The sequence below is a fragment of the Mesoplodon mirus genome, assembly GCF_964341445.2.
Source record: "Mesoplodon mirus genome assembly, chromosome: 18".
NCBI lineage: Eukaryota > Metazoa > Chordata > Mammalia > Artiodactyla > Ziphiidae > Mesoplodon > Mesoplodon mirus.
In genome coordinates, this window is record NC_138994.1 from 63,244,925 (window position 1) to 63,269,180 (window position 24,256).

The 24,256-nt window shown below is 51.9% G+C and overlaps 1 protein-coding gene across 1 annotated transcript; it reads left to right on the plus strand.

Moving 5' to 3' along the window:
* Positions 1-11,519: 11,519 nt before the first annotated feature.
* MPO (myeloperoxidase) lies at positions 11,520-22,050 on the plus strand (the record flags this gene model as incomplete). Its single annotated transcript, XM_082604243.1, has 12 exons — positions 11,520-11,613; positions 11,763-11,856; positions 12,182-12,357; positions 12,553-12,676; positions 12,780-12,909; positions 12,980-13,186; positions 15,332-15,650; positions 17,455-17,615; positions 19,183-19,438; positions 19,915-20,085; positions 20,899-21,136; positions 21,843-22,050. The coding sequence occupies exons 1-12, from the start codon at positions 11,538-11,540 to the stop codon at positions 22,048-22,050; spliced, it is 2,160 nt and encodes a 719-aa protein (XP_082460369.1). The 5' UTR covers positions 11,520-11,537.
* Positions 22,051-24,256: the final 2,206 nt, after the last annotated feature.

The following is a 24,256-nucleotide window of genomic DNA, read 5'->3' on the forward strand; positions in this document are numbered from 1 at the left end:
TATGCTGCAACCTTACTCAACTCACTTATTAGTTCTAGTGACTTTTTTATGGATTCCCTAGAATTCTCTGCATATGCGATCATATTGTATATGAACAAAGAGAGTTCTACTTCTTCCTTTCACAGTGTGATGTCTTTCCTTTCTTTTTCTTGCCTCACTGCACCAACAGAACTTCCTGTGCAATGCTTGAGGGAAGTAACGGGAGGAGGACACACGCGCTTCGTTCCGGTCTTGGGGAGAAACCATCCGGTCTTTCTCCCTCATGATGTCAGTGATAGGGGGTGGTTTGTAGATGCCCTTTGCTGGGTTTGAGGAAGTTCTCTTCTATCCCTCGTTTGCAGAGAGGGTGTTTTTTGCTTTTGTTTTTGTTTTTGTTTTTTTTTAAAGAGAATCAGCATTAAATCAAAACTACAATGAAGTATCAAAAAGTCTGCAAATAATAAATGCTGCAGAGGGTGTGGAGAAAAGGGAACCTTCCTACACTGTTGGTGGGAATGTGAATTGGTGCACCCACTATGGAGAACAGTATGCAGGTTCCTTAAAACACTAAAATAGACTTACCATATGATCCAGCAACCCCACTCCTGGGTACATCCAGAGAAAACCATAATTCAAAAAGACACATGCACCCCAATGTTCACTGCAGCTCTATTTACAATAGACAAGACATGGAAGCAACCTAAATGCCCATCGACAGATGAGTGGATGAAGAAGATGTGGTATACATACACAATGGAATATTAGTCATAAAAAAGAATGAAATAATGCCATTTGCAGCAACATGGATAGACCTAGAGATTATTATACTAAGCCTGAAGGAAGTCAGACAAAGACAAATATCATATGGTATCACTTATATGCTGAATCTAAAGTCTGATACAAATGACTTTATTTGCAAAACAGAAATAGACTCACAGACGTAGAAAACAAACTTACAGGGACTTCCCTGGTGGTTCAGTGGTTAAGAATCCACCTGCCAATGCAGGGGACACGGGTTCGAGCCCTGGTCTGGGAAGATCCCACATGTCGCGGAGCAACGAAGCCCATGAGCCACAACTACTGAGCCTGCGCTCTAGAGCCCACGAGCTACAACTACTGAAGCCAGCATGCCTAGAGCCTGCGCTCCGCGACAAGAGAAGCCACTGCAATGAGAAGACTGAGCACCACAATGAAGAGTAGCCCCCGCTCTTCGCAGCTAGAGAAAGCCCGCGCGCAGCAACAAAGACCCAATGCAGCCATAAATAAATAAATAAATAAATAAATAAATAAATTTATTAAAAAAAAAAAAGAAAGAAAGAAAACATACTTATGGTTACCAAAGGAGAAAGGGGAGGGAGGGATAAATTAGGAGTTTGGGATTAACTTATACATACTGCTATACGTAAAATAGATAATCAACTACGACCTACTGTATAGCACAGGGAATTGTACTCAATATTTTGTAATAACCTATAAGGGAAAAGAATCTGAAAAAAATAGATATATATGTACGTATAACTGAATCACTTTGCTGTACACCTGAAACTAATACAACATTGTAAAATAACTATACTTCAATAAAAATAAATAAATTTTTAAAAAGAATCAGCATTAATTAATTAATTTATTTATTTATTTTGCGGTACGCAGGCCTCTCACTGCTGTGGCCTCTCCTGTTGCGGAGCACAGGCTCCGGACGCGCAGGCCCAGTGGCCATGGCTCACGGGCCCAGCCGCTCCGCGGCATGTGGGATCCTCCCGGACCGGGGCACCAACCCGCGTTGCCTGCAGTGGCAGGTGGACTCTCAACCACTGCGCCACCGGGGAAGCCCCTAATTTATTTTTAATTGAAGTATAGTTGATTTACAATGTTGTAATAGTTTCTGGTGTACAGCAAAGTGATTCAGTTACATATATATACATATATATACACACACACATATATATATTCGTTTTTGGATTCTTTTCCATTATGGTTTATTACAAGATACTGAATATAGTTCCCTATGCTATACAGTAAGACCTTGTTGGTTATCTATTTTATATATAGTAGTGTGTATAGGTTAATCCCAAACTCCTAATTTATCCCTCTCTTCCCTTTCCCTTTTGGTAACCATAAGTTTGTTTTCTATGTCTGTGGGTCTGTTTCTGTTTTGCAAATAAATTCATTTGTATCAGATTTTAAATTCAGCATATAAGTGATATCATATGATATTTGTTTTGTCTGACTTCCTTCAGGCTTAGTATGATAATCCCTAGGTGTATCCATGTTGCTGCAAATGACATTATTTCATTCTTTTTTATGACTAATATTCCATTGTGTATGTATACCACATCTTCTTTATCCATTCATCTGTCTGTGGACACTTAGGTGGCTTCCATGTCTTGTCTATTGTAAATAGTGCTGCAATGAACATTGGGGTGTATGTGTCTTTTTGAATTATGGTTTTCTCTGGATGTATGCCCAGGAGTGGGATTGCTGGATCATATAGTAACTCTATTTTTAGTTGCTGTTGTTGTTTTTGGCTGCACTTCGAGGCTTGCGGGATCTTAGTTCCCCGACCCAGGATTGAAGGGGGCTCTGGCAGTGAAAGTGCCGAGTCCTAACCACTGGACTGCCAGGGAATTCCCTATTTTTCATTTTTTAAGGACCCTCCATACTGTTTTCCGTAGTGGCTGCACCAGTTTACATCCCCCCGACCCCCAACAGTGTTGGAGGGTTCCCTTTTCTCCACATTTTTTTTTTAAAAATAATCAATCAGTAATGGAGGTTGGATTTTGTCCGATGATCTTTCTGCATGTAATGAGAGATCATACCATTTTTCTTAGTTATGGCAAATTTCATTGATTGATTTTGGAGTATTAAACCAACTTTACTTTCCTGGGATAAATTCTACTTGGTCATGACCTGGGAGGAGGATGAAAGCCTGTTCCCCAGGATGTGCCCCTTTTGTTGAGTTAAGGAGTGTGTACAGGGCAAAGATAAGGGGGCAGCGGGGATGGTGGGAGACTCATACCTTAGCGTAGAGAGACTCCAGTGTTAAAATCTAGACTCATCCATTCTCTGTTTCCTACCTACCTTCAACCGTGGGTCCTTTCCCATTAGGGAGTCTCTATGTTCCTCTGTCAAGGCAAGAACTTCCCCTTAGGTCATAGTACTCTGGTCCTCAGGGCTTTCCTCTGCCCTGTTGTTTCCACTCTCGAACCTGGCCAGGGTCCAGCACCACTCACAAACTTCTGTTGGCCTTGACAGCCTGTTTTCCTTCCTGCAGTCCCTGCAGAGAGGACGGCATAACTAGAAAGTTCTCCCTAGCCCCACCCCCTGCTGGAGATACCTGGCCCTCATCCCCTCTTAGTCTGTCTTTCTGTCACCAGGTCCCAGGTTCCTTCTGGCTCCCTGGGGGTTTCCCACAACTCTTGTTATTTTCTGCTCTCCAACAATTTCACTTCTATGTCTCACTTCTGTGACATCTTCACCGTCAAGTTTGGCCGATGGATCCTGTAGCCCATGTTAACTCTGCTTTGCCTGAAACCAGGATTAACGTCGTATTGCAGGAGATGGAAGTCTACTTGTAACAGAGAATTTAACTGTAATACTAGATGCATAAAAATAATAGAGCAATATCTTCCAAGTGCCGAAAAGAAAGAAATTTGGACTTGAATTCTATATTTAGCCAAATTATCAATCACACTACTGAAGTCTCCCACAGGGGAAGCACTTAATCCTGAATGCCAGGTGTGTCAAGGTCATCATTTCAATCTTTGACCTCATATTAAGAAATCGAAGTAAAAGTAATCCAAAACCATGGATTATGTAAAACAAATCAAAGTTTGCTACTTTGCGGGGGGGTTGAGGTGGAGAGAGAGATTATTAATTCTTTTGTGAAAAAATTATTATATTTTCCTGGTAAAACTCTCAAACAGAGGGGCACTGATTGTAAAGTAAAGCCTCCACCTCCTCAGCCTTTTCCGTTCCATTCCCCAAAGGTAACCACTGTTAATAGGCTTCTGCGTCTGCTTCTAGAATGTTCTACGTATAGTTAAAATACGTGTGTGCGTGTGCGTGGCGTGTGTGTGTATGTGTGCTTTGCGCGAATTGCATTATGCCGTATATAATGTTTTGTAACTAGCCCTTTTCCTTCAGCTACGTATTTGTCTTTATTGCTACATATAGACCTCCCTTCTTAGTCTTAAAGCCTGCATAAAACACCATTATGTGGATGTACCACAGTATGGCAAAAATTTTTTGATGGACATTTGGCTTGTTTCTACTCTTTTGGTTGTTGCAAATGAGGCTGAAATGAAGACCCCTGTGCTTTCTGTTTTCCTAAGAATGCATCTGAAGGATAAATTCCTTCCTGGAAGCAGAATTGCTGAGTCAGAGCAAGTGTACATTTTGGATTTTAACTGACATTGCCAAATTGCCATCCCATGGCATGGAGCCAATCTACACGTATCTTTTCACATGCTGACTGGCACTGGCTTTATCAGCCCTTTTAAATTTTAACTAGTCTGTCCGATGGATAAAGATGCTGTTGAATTCTTTTACTTTGAGTTTCATTGCTTCTTATTTTTAGTGTTATTTTGTAGAACTTTGACTCATGGAAGCTTACCTCCCATCCCACCCCCACCACCAATAACCACAGGTATAAAGGGGGTTAACTGAATAACCATTAAACATTTGCATAGTCATGTAACTTAACTGTCTTTACCTTTACGATACTACCCTAAACAAATTTGGGAACCATTATTTGAAACTAACAAAAGCTTGAATGTTCACTCTTTAAAATGTTTTAATCTTGTTCAGTAAATAGAATGTGTAACCTCTCTAGAATGGAGGGTTAAAAATGTCCAGCGCTTTTCTGCTCTATGAATTTACCTTCTAAAGAGAACCAAAAGAAGCATACTAAATTTTTTTCTTTAAAAATACTTACCTTGGGGGCTTCCCTGGTGGCGCAGTGGTTGAGAGTCCGCCTGCCGATGCAGGGGACACGGGTTCGTGCCCCGATCCGGGAGGATCCCACGTGCCGCGGAGAGGCTAGGCCTGTGAGCCATGGCTACTGAGCATGCGCGTCCGGAGCCTGTGCTCCGCAGCGGGAGAGGCCACAACAGTGAGAGGCCCGCATACCGCAAAAAATAAAAAAAATTTAAAAATAGAAAAAAAAAAAATACTTACCTTGGGACTTCCCTGGTGGCGCAGTGATTAAGAATCCTCCTGCCAATGCAGGGGACACATGTTCAAGCCCTGGTCCGGGAAGATCCCACATGCCACGGAGCAACTAAGCCCATGGACCATAACTGCTGAGCCTGCACTCTAGAGCCCGCGAGCCACAGCTACTGAGCCTGCGTGCCACAGCTACTGAAGCCTGCGCACCTAGAGCCAATGCTCCGCAACAAGAGAAGCCACCACAATGAGAAGCCCATGCATCTCAACAAAGAGTAGCCCCTGCTCACCACAACTAGAGAAAGCAGCACGGAGCAACGAAGACTCAACACAGCCAAAAACAAATAAATAATTAATTAAAAAAAAATCCTTACCTTGAAAGCTTTTAAGGGAAAGAGAATATTTATAAGATTTTACAAGTTCTGTGGAGAAACTCAAAGGCTAAATGTATATACATTTTTCAAAAAGAGAGTACTTAGGAATAAACCTAACGAGGGTAAAACAATAACACTTCAATGAAGACTATAAAAGTAGACAAATAAAATGGTATATTGTATTATTCAAGAATGTAAGCTCCGTGAGACCAAGTAATTTGTTAATTGCGATATCCCCAGTGCCAAGAACAGTGCTGGCACAGAGGTGCTCAGTAAATACATGTTGAATGGATGAATGTGCATGGATAGGAAGATTTAATATCATAAGATGCCAATTGTCACCAAATTTGTGTATAAATTGAATACAATATCAGTAAAAATCTCAACTGGATTTCTCATGGAACTAGACACTCAAAAATTCACAAGAGAGAGAAAATATGTTAGAATGTTGATGATTGTTTTGAAAAAGAAGAATGAGGAGGGAGAATTTATCTCACGAGAAATCACAACATATGAGAAAGTTGTGGCAACTGCAACGATTAGGTGTCGACATCGGAACTGACAGCTAGACTAGTAGACCAGTAGGATAGAAGAATCTAGAAACACACACACATTTATGGTGAGTGATAAAAGTAGCATCTCAGCTCAGTGAAGAAATGACAGACTGTTCAGTTAAAGGCAGTGGGACAACTGGTTTTCCATTTGGAAAGAAATGAAGGTAGCTTGGTTTCTTACACTGTTCACACACACAAATTCCAGGTGATTTAGTGATCTAAATGTGAAAAATCAAAGTATTAAGGTTTTAGAAGAATATACATATGATTTTTGAAAAAAGGAAGATCCTCTTAAAAGTCTGAAAAGGAAGATCCATAGAGGAAAAGATTGATAAATTTGACCACCTCAAAATTAAGACCCTACAAAAAACATAAATGAAAAGTGACAAGACTGGAAAAAAATACTAGCAACGTACATGACAGCTGACAGATGACTGTTCATCCAGAACATATAATAACTTTTGCACTTCAATAAAAAGAGTGATAATCAATAGGAAACTGGACAAAACCAAGCACAGGAAATTTACAGAGGAGATAATATGCATACAATGATGCACAATCTCACTCTTAATCAAATAAATAAAAACTGAACCAATAATGTGATTCTAATCTTTGCCTATGAGAATTTTACCATTTGGAGGACAGTTTGGTAATATCTATTAAAAATTTTAAATGCACAAAACCTATGACCGACTTCTCAATCTTTACCCAGGAGAACACGTGTGTGTGCACAAAGAGGCTCTTGCTGCATTGTTTTTAATAGTGAAAAATGGAAAAATGTCAGCTTCCATCAATAGAGGAAGGGTGGCAGAGTGGAGGTACACCTCATCTGAATACTGGGTAACAGTTAAAAAAGTGAGATAGTTCTCTAAGTAGCACATGATAACAGATCTGCGAGAGGTATTATCGAGTGAGAGAAGCACGCTGCTGAGCAATGTGTATAATGTGATATCATTTATGGAAAAATAAAGAATATTTCCCACAGATCCATATGTATAAATAAATGTAAAGTAAAAAGGTCTGGAAGGACAAACACAAAAATGACAAAAGTGTTTATGTCTCAGGATTGGGGAAAAGGGACTGTAATTGGAAATGATGTAATAACCTAATCTAGAGGGAGCTTGAAACTGACCTATAATATTTTAATTTTATTCAAAAGATATCCATGTATTAATTACCTGCCTAATTCTAAATTAACTTTTAAAACTTTAAAGAGAGAGAAAACAAGGACTTTGGACTGGGTGCAATTGGGGTGTTTGAGGAATCACTGCCCCCGTCCCCTCCCCAGCTTCCATAAGCCCCCTTTACTCCAACCACACGCATACACACAGGAAATCTGGCTGTAATCCCAACTGAACTGTTTCCTAAACAGCATTAAGAAAGAACAAGCTGTTTTGCAAGCAGTAGCAGAGAGAGCCCGTTATCCCACAGACAGTTGGACTTCACCCTAGGAGTGGGGATGTTTGGGAAGGCAAATGGAGAGAAGGAGGGCAGTGGGTGTGGGTGGGTGGAGGGGCTCCCTCAAAGGACTAGAGTCATGAGATGAAGCAGTCTCAGCAGTGCCCTCCAGAGGCCGCCCCCAGGATAGGGAGCTAGGGGGTAAGTTGTGGGACAAGGCTTGTCTGAAATATCTCCTCTGGCAGACATATTCTCCTTCTGGTTATTCTGCATGCTGAGAAGCCCTCTGAGCCTCAATTACACCTGAGCCAGACAAATAGGGCCTAGATGAGGGATCAACAGAGATACAGACTGGGCAGCCTTACAGTGATCCCACCTGGGCCATTATTAATTGGCTGGAAACATCATAAAGAGCATCTCACATCATCACAGAGCATCTCAAACCTCTGCACACGAATGGAGACCCACAGCCCCTGCCCTGAGCCAAAGGCAGGTGGTTTGGGGATTATAAATCTTGAGAATTCTACCCCCTCCACATGGATGGAGAGTGAAGCGCATTTTAACGTCATCCTTTGAAAAGGCTTTTTTCATTCATTGCCTCGACACCGCCCGTGAGAAATCAGGGCAGGTCTCTTGATGCCCATGAGTCACTGCAACGCCTCCTGCCTGGTACTTGGCCTCTGGGCCTCTGCCCTCAGTGCACCTTCCACTTGGCAGCCCAAGTGAGCTTTCTAAAATGAGCTCTGACCATGCACTTCAGGGCCTTCATGGCTCCCTGGAGCCTTCAGGACGAGAACTTCCCGGGAGGTCAGCAAGAGCCCTGTGTCCTGGGCCTCTGCCTGCCTTATCAGCCTCATCCTGCCCCACCCTCTCCCCCATGTTGGAACCGTCTGGACGAAGCCCACCTGTGTCAAGGCTTTTGCTGTGTCATCCTCTGGGTCCAGAATGCTCTTCCTCCCGGTGTCCAACTTGTAAACATTCTTCAAGACAGTCTGAAGCACCAGTTCCTCAAAAAAGCCTTCTCTGATGCTCCCAAAGAACCCTGCACAAGGTTGTTGGGCAGCCATCGGTCTGCATCCCTCTGTGCTCACGGAGGAAAAGGCCTTTGCTCAATGGAGGGCATCCAGTGGCCAGCACAGTACCTGTCATGTGCGGGGGCTCGGTACCTACTCATTGAATAAATGCCTGAGTGAAAGGTCAGGAAGAAACCTGCAGAGGCCACTGGGTAAAGTGCACTCGTTTGTAAGTCAAGACACCTGACAACTGGATTGTTCTCAGCTGTGCCGCACTGCTGCCCTAGGCAACGGTACTTCCTTCCCAGACCGCCATCTTTCTCATCTGTGCCATGAGGAACTTGTATTAAATTTCTCTTACCTCTTGGGCTCTGACAATTCCCTTAAAAGAGTAAAGGAGGGCTTCCCTGGTGGCGCAGTGGTTGAGAGTCCGCCTGCCGATGCAGGGGACACGGGTTCGTGCCCCGGTCCGGGAGGATCCCACATGCCGCGGAGCGGCTGGGCCCGTGAGCCATGGCCGCTGCGCCTGCGCGTCCAGAGCCTGTGCTCCGCAACGGGAGAGGCCACAGCAGTGAGAGGCCCGCGTACTGCAAAAAAAAAAAAAAAAAAAAAAAGAGTAAAGGAACACTAATTGTCAGAGTTGATGAAGGCGATGGGAAACAGGTGCTCCCACGCATGGCTGATGGGAGGGTGAAAGCCTTAAAAATGTGGATACCCAAATATGCAGCAATTTTACTTCTAGGACTTTTTGCCTAAGAAATAACTGAAGATGTGACTAGAGATTTAACTCCATGGATAATGACCCTAGTATTGCTTATAACAGTGAAAATAGGAAATGACTCAAGTACCTAACAAAAAAGGATTAGTGAATAAAACATAGTATTTCATACCAAATATTACGCAGACATAGGAATGAAATAAATCTCTTTTTATTGACAGAGAGATGTCCAGGCTAAATTAAGTATTAAAAGTAGATTGTAGGGGCTTCCCTGGTGGCACAGTGGTTAAGAATTCGGCTGCCAATTCAGGGGACACGGGTTCGAGCCCTGGTCTGGGAAGACCCCACATGCTGCGGAGCAACTAAGTCCTTGGGTCACAACTACTGAGCCTGCGCTCTAGAACCCGTGAGCCACAACTACCGAAGCCTACATGCCTAGAGCCCGTGCTCCACAACGGAGAGTAGCCCCCTGCTTGCCACAACTAGAGGAAGCCTATGCTCAGCAATGAAGACCCAACACAGCCAAAAATAAATAAATAAAATTTAAAAAGTAGATTGTAAAATAATATTTAAAGTAATATTAAATATTAAAAATAATATATTTTTTTGGCCTCACCACGTGGCTTGTGGGATCTTAGTTCCCCAACCAGGGATTGAGCCTGGGCCATGGCATGAAAGCGCCAAGTCCTAACTACTGGACTGCCAGGGAACTCCCTTAAAGTATGTTATCACTTTAAAATACATATTATATCTACATATAGGATATCAAATTGTGAAATGGGGTTATTGGCGAGTGGTGGGATTATGGGAAATTATTTTCCTTCCTGCTTCTTATTTATGTGAAAGATGGCAAACCTGGAAAGAAAAAAAATTACCCATAACCTCACCTGATTGTACATATTTTATTTACTTATTCTATAACATTTCATGCATGGAAATATATGTTACAGGATGAAAAAAATGTATTTTCAAGAGCCTATAAAATTCTAGAACCTGATTCACAAAGAGCCTTTCGTCCAAGTTCACCCACAGCAAGTCTCTGGCAGGACAAGCCTGGAAGAATGGCCTCCTCTTTCACGGGCCCCTGGACTCTGCTTCCTGGCAGATGACAGGATCACTGGGCACATGGGGAAGATGTCACTGTCCCTTGTTCCTTGGCCAAGATGTGGCCTGGGCATAGAAGGCGAGAGTGAGTGCAGGAGGGTACCTGAAGGTAGGAGGTGGGTAGACCAAACAGGACATGGGGGCCACGGTTGGCACGTGCCCAGCCTGACGAGGGCACAGGGAGGTGGACAGACACAGTCATTAGTCGTAGGGTACCTTTCCTGCTGCGGAATGGTAGTCCCTTTGCCGGTCTTCCCCTCTTCTATTTCAAAAGTTTAATGCAAATCCTAACGACACTGATCTTGTCCCTGGGAGGCACTGGGCTGTGTCACCCAACTGATCACTAACCACAACCAGCTTGCTTCTCTCCTGGTTCCTGAAATCTGGGGGCAGATGGTGGGGATGTTGGAGACAGCCCCCTACCAAAAGCCAAGAGGAAAGGGGGATGAAGAGAGGGATAGAGGAAGTTAACCTTGGTTCTCAGCCCACGGCCCCTGGGGTCTTCTTTCCTGTGAAGCCCAACGGTCCCCAGCCAGATTTCCTGTCCCTTTAGCCTTCTCCAAGAATGGAGGGCTGCCCATCAAGGTTGGCCACAGGGGTCGGGTTACTGTTGGGGGCGGGGCATGGTGCCCTGAGGCAGGTCTGGCCATCATCACTCCAGGTCTCCCCTTCGCCTTCTGTTTCCCATAATTCCTTAGGTTGTCAGTTCCTAACTTTTGTCCCTTTCAATGGAAACTTGGATACTCCATTGAACCAGGATGTTGGAGGGGGGCGGTTAGTTGTCTGCACCCCCTGGGGACAGCACTGGTCTAGGCACACAGTGGGGAGCTGAGAAACTCTGGGGGTGCTAAGTTCAAAGGCTGGAGACAGTTCTGGCCCCTCCTCTCCTGCCCGTGTCACCCATATCAGAGAACTCTTTCTAGGCACCCCGGGCCCAGGAGGGGAGGAGAGAGAGTTCAGTCTCCAGGGGCGGGCCTCATCTGCCCTGCCCCTCCCCCAGCTTGGAGGACATAAAAGCCCAGATTTAGCTAAGAGGTGATGTCAATGCCAGGTGGAGCACTGGAACTTTGGAGGTAGGGTCCTGGACACTGTCTGTTGGCAGAACCCACTGAGGGGGCACTGGGGGGTGAAGGTGGGGGTGAGCAGCCTGGGAGGAGAGGGATGTGGGGCTCTCTTCTCCCTAAATGCCCTGTGGGCTTTGGACACTTACTGGGCTTGGGGTCTTGATGCAGAGATGAAGCTGCCCCTGGGCCTAGCAGGACTCCTGGTCATTCTAGCCACGCCCCAGCCTTCTGAGGGTGCCGCTCCAGGTAACAGTTCAGAAGGAAGGGAAAAGGTGGTGTGTCGGGGGAGGTTCTGAGTCCCCGGGATGCCTTTCCTCAGTGTAAGCCACCCGGGCTCTAGGGCCTGATGGGGCCTTTGGGCCCATTCCTGACCTCGTGACCCCTGTTCTGGGCAGCCGTCCTGAGGGAAGTGGAGACCTCGGTGGTTCTGACCTGCATGGAGGAGGCCAAGCGTCTAGTGGACAAAGCCTACAAGGAGCGGCGGGAAAGGTGGGGCGCCGGGGTATGGCGTGGCTCTGGGCAAGGCTGTCCCAGGCCTTTCAGAGAAGGATCAGGCAGTGGGGAATTTGTGGCTGGGTGTGGGGCCCTCTGTCTGTCAGTCTTTTTATCTCTGGCTGTGAGAACATTTTCCAAACCATGCCTCCCACGGCCTGGCCTCTGGGCACCCAGGTCCAAACCCTGTTTAAAAAGAGAAACCTGCTTCCTAACTGTGGGTCTGTCTACACTGTCCTCTGTGTCCAGAACCCCGGGCTGGGGCTCTGCTGAGTGTCCCTGCCTCCCTTCTCTGGCCCTCACCGCTCCCTCCCCCAAGCAGCATGAAGCAGCGGCTTCACAGTGGCTCGGCCAGCCCCATGGAACTCCTGTCCTACTTCAAGCAGCCAGTGGCAGCCACCAGGACAGCTGTGAGGGCTGCTGACTACCTGCACGTGGCCCTAGGCCTGCTGGAGAGGAAGCTGCGGCCGCTGTGGCCAGGCCGCTTCAATGTCACGGGTACCATTCCCTCTACATCCCAGACCCTCGCTCAATCCCAGTGGTTCCCCCAACCCCTCTTTCCAGGGAGTCTCAGCGGGCATCCTAGCCTCCCCTCCATGTCCTCAGACCACACCCCCCAACCGAGGCTCCCCAGCAGAGGATAGAAAATAGGGTCTCAGCTCCCACTCGCCCCCTACTTTCCCGGCCCCGCAGACGTGCTGACACCTGCCCAGCTGAATCTGCTGTCCAAGACTAGCGGCTGCGCCCACCAGGACCTGGGGGTGAGGTGCCCAGGGGAGGACAAGTACCGAACCATCACCGGGCAGTGCAACAACCGGTGCGGCGCTGGGGACCGCCCCTCGGCGGGCGGGCGGGCGGTGGCTAGAGGGGGGGTGGTCCCGGCCACATGGCGTCCGCGCCCTGTTCCCCCACCCCTGCAGGCGCAGCCCCACGCTGGGGGCCTCCAACCGCGCCTTTGCGCGCTGGCTGCCGGCGGAGTACGAGGATGGCTTCTCCCTGCCCTTCGGCTGGACACCAGGGGTCAAGCGCAACGGCTTCCCGGTGCCCCTGGTGAGCCCGGGCCCGCGGAGTGGGAGAGGCCCGGCCGAGGCCAGGGCCCCTGACTCCCCGTGTCCCGCAGGCTCGCGCCGTCTCCAACGCCATCGTGCGCTTCCCCACGGAGAACCTGACCCCGGACCAGGAGCGCTCGCTCATGTTCATGCAGTGGGGCCAGCTGCTCGACCACGACCTCGACTTCACCCCCGAGCCGGCCGCCCGCGTCTCCTTCCTCACTGGCGTCAACTGCGAGACCAGCTGCCTGCGCCAGCCTCCCTGCTTCCCGCTCGAGGTACGCCCTCCCTGCCCCACCGGCCAGCCTGCCGGGTCGCGGGAGGGACGGCGTTCCCGGAAGGGACCACCTCCCTCCGTGCCCAGCCTTCCTTCCCTGGCTCCCAGCAAGGCTGGCCCTGAGCCCCCATCCCCCGCCACTCTGGGCTAGGGACCTTCCCACCGTCCCTCAAACCTCTGTGTGCAGGTGCGGGGTCGGGGGCTCAGTCCTCCTCCCTCCCCACTCACGGGCTCCCTCTCCCCAAGCCCACATCACACAGAGGCTGGGTTTTGGGGTTGGAGCAGGACTGAGAGGTGGGCTGGTTGGTCGAGGCAGGTGCAGAGTAGGTAGACGAGGGGAGAAAGAAGGAAGGAGGATCCGAGAGAGGGAGAGAGACACAGGGGCCAGAGGGAGAGAGACACAGGGGCCAGAGGGAGAGAGACACAGGGGCCAGGGGGAGAGAGACACAGGGGCCAGCGGGAGAGAGACACAGGGGCCAGGGGGAGAGAGACACAGGGGCCAGAGGGAGAGAGACACAGGGGCCAGGGGGAGAGAGACACAGGGGCCAGAGGGAGAGAGACACAGGGGCCAGAGGGAGAGAGACACAGGGGCCGGGGGGAGAGAGACACAGGGGCCTGGGGGAGAGAGACACAGGGGCCTGGGGGAGAGAGACACAGGGGCCGGGGGGAGAGAGACACAGGGGCCAGAGGGAGAGAGACACAGGGGCCAGGGGGAGAGAGACACAGGGGCCAGCGGGAGAGAGACACAGGGGCCAGGGGGAGAGAGACACAGGGGCCGGGGGGAGAGAGACACAGGGGCCAGAGGGAGAGAGACACAGGGGCCAGAGGGAGAGAGACACAGGGGCCAGAGGGAGAGAGACACAGGGGCCAGGGGGAGAGAGACACAGGGGCCGGGGGGAGAGAGACACAGGGGCCGGGGGGAGAGAGACACAGGGGCCAGAGGGAGAGAGACACAGGGGCCAGAGGGAGAGAGACACAGGGGCCAGAGGGAGAGAGACACAGGGGCCAGGGGGAGAGAGACACAGGGGCCAGAGGGAGAGAGACACAGGGGCCAGGGGGAGAGAGACACAGGGGCCAGGGGGAGAGAGACACAGGGGCCAGCGGGAGAGAGACACAGGGGCCGGGGGGAGAGAGACACAGGGGCCAGAGGGAGAGAGACACAGGGGCCAGAGGGAGAGAGACACAGGGGCCAGAGGGAGAGAGACACAGGGGCCAGGGGGAGAGAGACACAGGGGCCAGAGGGAGAGAGACACAGGGGCCAGAGGGAGAGAGACACAGGGGCCAGGGGGAGAGAGACACAGGGGCCGGGGGGAGAGAGACACAGGGGCCGGGGGGAGAGAGACACAGGGGCCAGAGGGAGAGAGACACAGGGGCCAGAGGGAGAGAGACACAGGGGCCAGAGGGAGAGAGACACAGGGGCCAGGGGGAGAGAGACACAGGGGCCAGAGGGAGAGAGACACAGGGGCCAGGGGGAGAGAGACACAGGGGCCAGGGGGAGAGAGACACAGGGGCCAGCGGGAGAGAGACACAGGGGCCAGAGGGAGAGAGACACAGGGGCCAGGAGGAGAGAGACACAGGGGCCAGAGGGAGAGAGACACAGGGGCCAGGGGGAGAGAGACACAGGGGCCGGGGGAGAGAGACACAGGGGCCAGAGGGAGAGAGACACAGGGGCCAGCGGGAGAGAGAGGAAAGGGACAGGGAAGAGACAGAGAAGGGGGAGGAAGGGGAAAGGAAGAGGAGGCCCCCCGAGAGTGTAGAGACCAGATCTAGAGAACAGAGGAAGGAGGAGCAGAGACAGAAAAGAGGAGAGAAAGGAGGTTTTGGGGGAGGGGTCAGAGGACTGGCCACTCCCCCTCCAGGGGGCCCCACGTCCCCACGCCAGCACCCGACTCCTCACCCCTCCAGCTCGGAGGTGCTCTGCTAGTGGAACCTCAGGCTGATCCCCTGGGGGCCTTGAGATGCCTTCCTGCCCGCCCAGGGGGCCGAGGAGCTCCATTTTAGTGTCTGGGTTGCCCCCTCTGGTTCTGGGCTCTAGGCTGCTTCCGAGGTGGGAATTAAGGCCTTCAGGAGGGTGGGCGGGAGAAAGCCACTCCTGATCGCTGTCCCTGCCCTCGGCGAGCCCGCCAGGCCTCTCTCTGTGCCGCAGATCCCGCCTGATGACCCCCGCATCAAGAACCAACGTGACTGCATCCCTTTCTTCCGCTCCAGCCCGGCCTGCAAAGGGAGCAACATCACCATCCGCAACCAGATCAACGCGCTCACCTCCTTCGTGGACGCCAGCATGGTGTACGGCAGCGAGGACCCCTTAGCCATGAAGCTGCGCAACCTGACCAACCAGCTGGGGCTGCTGGCCGTCAACACCCGCTTCCGTGACAACGGCCGGGCCCTGCTGCCCTTTGACAACCTGCACGATGACCCCTGCCTGCTCACCAACCGCACCGCGAACATCCCCTGCTTCCTGGCAGGTCAGTCCTGGGCAGGGACCTGGGCTGACGCAGGGGTGCCCCCTACCGGAGCCACAGTGGGCCTGTTTGAGAGCCCCTTGTGGGTTTGCATTTAGAGAGACTGCCCTCATCAACCTCATGATATTAATCCAGTTGCCTTGGTAACGAGTTGGATGGAGCCAGAGAGGCGAAACAAAAACAAAACCCCAAACCAACAGAAACAATAACCCCAAACCTAAGAAGGAGACTCAGGGATGGCCAAGGAGCAAGCCTCTGTCCATCTGTTCAGCCCTTTCTCTGTCGCTCTCTTTCCCTCTGGACTCTGGGAGAGAGGCAAGTTGAGTCCTCCAGGGACAGGGCACTGAAGGGCAGAGAGCACCGCGGCACCCTCACCCTCTAGAATCACAGTATCCAATCTGGTAGCCACTAGCCACACATGGCTATTTTCATTTACGTGTAAGTTAATTTAAATGAACTTAAATTAAAAACAAGATTCCTCCACTGCGCTAGCTCTATTTCAGGTGCTCAACAGCCTTGTAGGCTAGTGGCTTCCATATAGGACAGCTCAGATGTAGAACATTTCCATCTTCATGTTCTATTGGACAGAGCTGCTCCAGCACATCACCACCTATCCACCTTGATTCCCTGTAATAAGAGAGGGTGGGATTTTCGATGTAAACAACTGGCATTCCTGGGGATATGGTTGGGGCAACGATGGGGGTAGTGCCCAGAAATTTTACGCTTTTACCTTTAAACCCAACGGTGGGTCTGAGGCCTTTCTCTCTGGCCTCCCAACCTCACCTCCTGGTGGCTCCTGATGGCTGGGCCCTGGGGAGGAGAATCAAGGTCAGCACCAATGTGGGCTTTTCTGGGCTAGTGGGGGAAGAGCAGCACTCCTTGGCCTCCACATGGTGTTGAGCCACATGTTCCCAGCCTGGATGGTCATGACCTCTGTCAGGTTGTGGGAAGGAAAAGCTGCTCTCAGAGAATATCCTTCTCAACAAACTTTAGAGCTGTGGAGGACTGAACCCAGTGTCCTGCAGAAATGAGCCTGGCCCTAACCCTCTGGTACTTCCAGAGCAGGTTTAGGGGAGGACTTGAGGGATCAGAGGGTCACACTTTGTTCTTTTGCACAGTCTCAGGGGTGGACTTCAAACATCCTGTGCCCTGGCTCCCTGCCCTGAGCAGGCTGCACAATTAGCATGCAGTGAGGTGCGGATGGCAGTTCTGAGCAGATGGTACTGGCCTTCTAGAGTCCTGTGTTAAGAAGGATTCTGAGGTTGTCTCCAATTTTAGAAGGAGAGAGGGCTGTGATCATTCACTGTGTCTCACATGGACAGGAAAATAGGGAGAGCCAATGTGCATGCTACTTTTTGGCCTTCCCTGAATCAAGAGAATAAGTCAATCAAGCTGTATTCATGGATCTCCTAGTTTGTACCAGGCACTGTGTTAAACCCCATGTGTCTATGTATACAGTGGGTGGGAGGGTCAGATACAAAAAGGCACGAGCCATGGTCCTTGTCCTCAAGGTGCTACCAGTCTCAGGTGTGGGAAGGTGGCAAGTCTTGTGTCAGATCTGGTGCTTAGTGAATGAGCATCTCTGACCAGCAGTACCACTAAAGAGAGGAAGAGCTATCATGGTGGACCAGGGCATCAAGGCAGGCTTCCTAGAGGAGGTGTAAACTGAGCATGGCGTGGAAAGATGGGTGGAGAGGAGGGCTGGGTAAGGAGCATTTGAGGCCTTGGCTTGGGAGAGGGTTTCAGTGGAGCGAGTCCTTTCTGGGAGGGAGGTCTTAGGAACGACAGTAGCTTTTGCTTCCCCAAGGGGACACCCGCTCAAGTGAGATGCCTGAGCTCACCTCCATGCACACACTCTTTCTGCGGGAGCACAACCGGCTGGCCACAGAGCTCAAGCGCCTGAACCCTTACTGGAATGGAGAGAAGCTTTATCAGGAAGCCCGAAAGATCGTGGGAGCCATGGTCCAGGTAGGCAGTCCTGCGCATCAGTGATGCCAGGGGTCGGCAGGCTTGGGATCCAGACATGCCTCTGCCACATCTTAGCAGTGCAAATGAACTCTCATGAGCTTCAGTTTCTTCATCCGTGATACTGTAAGGATTAAAGGACACATATGAAAACACCTAGCAGATACTAAGTGCCTGACGAGGGTCACTTGCCTTCCAACCCCTTTCCCAGGCTTGCTGACCTTTCTACGGATACTCTCCTGTCCACCGGGAATGGTACTGGGAGGTTTAAGCAGGTGGTTCTAAAGTACCTGGCGCACAGTAGCTGTTCAGTAAATGCTTCTCCTTTCCTTCATCTCATCAGCACCCTTAGCTCCTTTGCATGCTCCCTCTTTTTTTTTTTTTTTTTTTTTTTTGTGGTACGCGCGCCTCTCGCTGCTGTGGCCTCTCCCGTTGCGGAGCACAGGCCCCGGACACGCAGGCCCAGCGGCCAAGGCTCACGGACCCAGTTGCTCCGCAGCATGGGGGATCTTCCCAGACCAGGGCTCGAACCCGTGTCCCCTGCATTGGCAGGCAGACTCTCAACCACTGCGCCACCAGGGAAGCCCTCCCTCTTCTTTATAGCTCTATCACAGCTCACCTGCTCTCCTTATCCTCGCTTATCCGTGGGGGGTGTTCTCTCAACCTTTTTTGAAATGTTTAAATGCTTTATTTATTTATTTATTGGCCGCACTACATGGCTTGTGGAAACTTAGTTCCCCGACCAGGGATCGAACTCGCGCCCCCTGCAGTGGAAGCACAGAGTCCTAACCACTGGACCGCCAGGGGATTTCCCTTCTCCCAACTTTTGATGCTCCAGCATCCCCATTGTCTCCCCAAGACATAAACACACACACACACACACACACACACACACGCACGCATGCACATGCACACCCCTTGTTAATACTCCTTGACCCTGGAGGGGAGAGAGTTGCTGGTGCTGAGGGTGAGTTTTCAATTTGCACTAAGAAAGTAAGCGAGATTCATTTAAACCTCAGAGGAAATTCCAGAGTCTGGAATCTAGAGTGGGACTGTTCCATCTCTTCTCTTTTCACTGGGAGAAAGCATCTAGGGTGGCCCTTTTCCATTTTGCTTCCCCTCCTCCTACAGGCAATATATTGAACCCTACTGTAAGCCAGGCACTTGCTGGGCACTGAGTAATTTCAAGAGAAATGAGATACAACCCTTGCCCTCAAGGAGCTAATAAGTTTGTAGGAGAAATGGGACCATGGGTAACAAGGGCAAGGGAGCTATTGCAAGGACTAACAAAGCCCTTTTTTTATGTAATACTTTAGGGTAGAGAGCAGCATAATTACCTGTAATTTACATTTGAGGAACTGGGGCTCAGAGAGGTTAATAACTGGCCCAAGGGCACACAGCAGAGCTCTGTTTATGCCAGTCGGTGCCACTCTGTGAGACTCAGCTCCAGTGCTGTAGGAGGCAAATCCCTGGCCGTATATACGAGGGAGGGATCCCCCGAGTCAGGAGCAGGCGAAGAATCTGCTGGGCGGGGTGAGTGGAGAGGCTGCTCTGCGTGACTTTTCTTTAGATCATCACTTACCGGGATTACTTGCCCCTGGTGCTGGGGCCGGTGGCCATGAGGAAGTACCTGCCTGAGTACCGCTCCTACAATGACTCGGTGGACCCGCGCATCGCCAACGTCTTCACCAATGCCTTCCGCTATGGCCACACCCTCATCCAGCCCTTCATGTTCCGCCTGGACAATCGGTACCAGCCTATGCAGCCCAACCCTCGTGTTCCGCTCAGCAAGGTCTTTTTTGCCAGCTGGAGGGTTGTGCTGGAAGGTGAGCAGGACCTAGGCCAGGAGTGAGCGGGCAGCCGAGGGTGAGATGGTGGTGGGCTTGGTCACAGGGAGCTGGGGTGGAACAAATCCTCTTTCCTTCCGTCTTTGGGGATCTGATCTGACTTTCCAGCCTCTGACTTTCAAGCAGAGTTCACCTGACTCTGCTTGCACATCTGATAACAAAGAGTGGGGTGGAGATGGCTTGTAAGGAGCTGGCTCCTTCCTGTGTGTTGTATTGAATAATTCTCAGTGACCCAGGAGGCCAGGGGCTGGGAGCACCTGAGCCTTGCCAGTCTGAATGGCATTACCCGTGGAGACCTCAAAGCCTCAGTGAGGACCTGCCCGCTGGGGACACCTTGGCACCAGAAGCCACATGTGCCCAGCCCTCTTCTGCAATCCCCCCAGTTCTACCTGACTCCGGTCTGAGCTCTGATACTGAGCCAGATCCTTCCCCCAACCTTGCTCCTCTCGCCCCAGGTGGCATTGACCCCATCCTCCGGGGCCTCATGGCCACCCCTGCGAAGCTGAATCTCCAGAACCAAATCGCGGTGGATGAGATCCGGGAGCGGTTGTTTGAGCAGGTCATGAGGATCGGGCTGGACCTGCCCGCTCTAAACATGCAGCGCAGCCGGGACCACGGCCTCCCAGGTGAGGGGCTGTAGGAGTCTCCCCGGCCCCGCCCCTCCCCACCTCCCACTCCAGTGCCTGCCCTCTCCAGGGCCCCCAGCTGCCCGGGGCTCCCCCAAACCCCCCAGAACGTTGCTCTTAGGATGCGGTCTGAGGTCAGGCCCCTACCTCTCCCTGGGCCCATCTGCCCCGTTTCCAGCACCTCCCGCCTCCTTTGTGTTGCTGTAACCCTCCAACTTAGAGCATCATCGTAATAACCACAAGCCCCCGCCCACAGTCTGAAAATCTGTCTCCATCTCATTTCACTTTGCTTCATTTTACATGAATTCTGAGGGGAAGAGATTATTATCACCTCCATTTTACTGATGAGGAAACCGAGGCCTGGAGAAATTCAGAATCTGCCCAGGTTCTCCAGCCAAGTCCATGGCAGAGCTGGAATTGGAGCCCAGATCAGCCTCACGCCACGACCGTGCCTGTGTTATAGGACAGCTGGTGTGGCCGATCCTTCTAGACACACTGCGCCCATCACGGGTCTGAGATCTCCACAGGGGGCCGGGAGATGCTCCTCTTCTTGGACCCAGCAGGAGTTATGGCAATTTAGGATTTATCCTGTAGGGCGGGAGGGCAAGGGGAAGACAGAGAGGCTCCTGGAGAGATCCAGCTGTCCCCAGGCCCCTGGAGAGGCCGGAGGGCTCCCTGTGGGGTTTATAGCCTGGTAGCAGCCCCTCTGTGTCCTCCCCTCCCTCAGGCACCTCAGTACGTGGCCTCGCTGTGTTGGGAAGGTGGCCTTTCTGGGACCCACCCACGGGCCTCTCTCCCGTCCCCCCCATACAGGGTACAATGCCTGGAGGCGCTTCTGCGGGCTTCCGCAGCCCAGCACGGTGGGCGAGCTGGGCATGGTCCTGAAGAACCTGGACCTAGCGAGGAAGCTGCTGGCCCAGTACGGCACGCCTGACAACATCGACGTCTGGATGGGGGGTGTGGCCGAGCCCTTGAACAGCAAAGGCCGCGTGGGCCTGCTCCTCGCCTGTCTCATCGGGACCCAGTTCAGGAAGCTCCGTGATGGCGATCGGTGAGGACGGAGGCCGAGGGGCTCCGCTGTGCGGCGGTGGGCCTGCCCCCGACCCTCGGGGGCCCCCGCTTCCTCCTGCTAGAGGGAGTCCGTCCTGGGGAGCCTCAGGGTCATCCCTAATGCGCCCTGAATCTGTTGGGGGCGCAGCAAGGAGGGACCTGGACCCCTGGTGGTAAAGGAGGGAAGAGAGAAAATGCCACTCGCAGTCACTTCTTCTCCGGGTCCCGGGCCGCCGCCACGGCACCGCCGGTCTCTGTTGAAAGGTCCCCTCCTCGCTTTCCCACGGCTGCTCCTACTGTCCTTTCCCTGGGGTCCTGACCTCTATCACAGCCAGGTCTACCGTAGCCTGAATCGCGCCTTTGGGATCATTTTTCAAAGGTGTCCCACTCCAGGTGGACAAATTATACACCACCCCCAAGAGCCTCTCTCCCCACGTGGATGTAGCCCTGGCTACACTGTGAATGAGCGTGGGCCTGGCTCCCGGTCTGTCGTCAGCGGTGCCCGGAGGCTGCTGGGGCGTGGCCGGGGGAGGCAGCCCGGCAGCTGTGAGTGGGGCGCTACTTGTTTGAACCCCCCCGGGCTGCCTGAGGGCCTGGAGCTCCCCCGTGCTGTGGGGCCGGTGTCATCTGGGGGCAGCTCTAGCCAGTGGACGCCCTCCCGGCCCAGGAGGGCCTCAGGCACAGTGGCCGGCGGTGTCCCCGTGCAGGTTCTGGTGGCAGCACGAAGGCGTGTTCAGCCCGCAGCAGCAGCAGGCCCTGGCCAAGATCTCCCTGCCCCGCATCATCTGTGACAACACAGGCATCACCGTCGTGTCCAGGAACAACATCTTCGAGTCCAACACGTTCCCTCGGGACTTTGTCAACTGCAGTGCGCTCCCTGCGTTGGACTTGGCTTCCTGGAGGGACAGGGACTAGAGGCTGGGTAAGGGGGTGCAGTGGTGAGGTGAAGGTTGGGCACACCTGGGCTGGCCAGTTGGAACCACAGAGATCTCCCTTCCCTAGGTGGACCCATCCCTGTTCTGGGTGCCAGCCAGAAAAACCAATGACTAGACATTCATTCATGTGTATGTGTGTGTGTGTGTACGTGCACAATGAATATAAACTGCATTTTGTGTGTGTGTGTCGTGTGTGAACATGGGTAGTATTTTGTGTGTGTGTATGTGTGAGTGTGTGTTTGCTGTTTATTACTAAGTATGGACGGCAGCAGAGTGGATTGGTGAGGAACACAAGCTCAGGAACCAGACTGCTTGGGTTCAAATCCTGCCTCTGCAGCTCACCAGCTATGTGACCTTGAACAAGTTCCTCAACCTTGCTAAGCCTGAATTTTCTTCTCTGTAAATAACAGCTCTCACGGCTCCTTAGAAGGTCCATTTGCATTCTCTAGTACTCGGTTTATTGAGCACTTACTACCTGCCAGGCACTGTGCTAGGCATGGGAAACATACAGAAAAAGTCAGACACCGTTTCTGCCCTCACGGAGCTTATACCTGGAGAGTGTCCGGGTAGCAGAGGTGAACCAGCGGCCCCAGAGGCGTGGCTAGTAGCGGCTGGGCTGTGGGTGGTGGTGGAGTTATGGGCCCGTGCGAGCCCGGCTCCGCCCCTGGCTGCCTTTTCTCTTCCTTACCCTCTTCTCTTGCTTTTTCACAGGAGCCTCTGCCTGGAGAGGGACTGGGGCCCATTGGCCCTTTTGTACCATTTGTTTGTACCTGATGATTATGATAATAAAACATCACTGATGGGGATCTTTGCTCTGTCTGCAGCGGGGCTGGACCCTCAGCATGAGGCTTGCTCTGGGCTCTGAACTTGAACCAGGGTGGTCAGTGCTTCAGGGCCCTTTCTGAACTGGGGGTCAGGACATCCAGGAGTCCTCCTTTGGCTGATTCATGCGTGGAAGGCAGTCAGTTCTTAGAAGCCTAGGGGTCAGGCCAAACCAAGCAGACCCTCTTCCCTCACCTTCCCCAGGGAACAGGACTTGCGGTCACCAAGCCCTTCTGTTCGTGCATTGCTCTGGGAAGTATTTGCTACGTGCTAACTCTGTGTCAGGCTGGGAAATAGAGGGGACACACACTTTTCCTGCAGGAGAGGAAAAGCAGAGGGGTGATGGGAAGGTAGTTCCTTCCCCAGATAGCAAGGCACCTCTGGATCCTGCATCCCTGCAGCTGGCACCGTGGTTCGGAAGCCCTAGGACAGTAGACTCCTTCTCACTCCTGCCTTCACGGGGCCGGGTTCCCAGACTGGGACAGCAGGCTGGGCTGAGGGCGGGGAAGGCGCATATACTTCCCTAATAGACTTGCCTGGAGCTTAATCCCTCTGACTGGTGGATTCCCTCCCTTCTTCCCACATTTGGGCAGGGGCACCCACAGCCGGAGCCTAAAAGCATGCAGGATGCTGGGGCTCCCATGCCCATAGGAGCCCCCGGCACTTCACCCTAGCAGGATAAATACTACTCGGCTCCATTTCACTGATGACGAGAGGGGTGTTCAGTGAGGTTAAGGGCCTCATCTGAGGTCTCAGAGAAGAGGGTGCCAGAGTCGGGGCTGCGGCCCAGGCCTTCTGGCTCCTGGGCTTTCCCCACAGGATGGCTAAGTGCCTCCCACCCCCGCCCCACCAGTCTGGGGATCTGGAGGCCCCAGCTGGGCTGACCTTACCCAGGAAGGTCATTTTATTTATTTATTTTTTTTTCCCTACGCGGGCCTCTCACTGTTGTGGCCTCTCCCGTGGCGGAGCACAGGCTCCAGACGTGCAGGCTCAGTGGCCATGGTTCACAGGTCCAGCCGCTCCGCGGCATGTGGGATCTTCCCAGACCGGGGCACGAACCCGTGTCCCCTGCATCGGCAGGCGGACTCTCAACCACTGCGCCACCAGGGAAGCCCAGGAAGGTCATTTTAAAACAAATCATGAATATGTATCGGGCGGCAGCTCTAGCAATGTTCTGCAGCTGCCCATCAAAGGCCTCGCAGGCTCCAAGGACTGGCCTAGAAGAGGCTATTTCCCTGAAGGGCCCCTGGAAGGGAAATTAACTTTAGCTCTGGGGGAATCCAGGCTTGGATTTCCTCCCTCTTTGACCCCGTGGCACTGAGTGCTCTCTTGCCACCCCACGACCGTGGCTTCTTTTCCCAGGA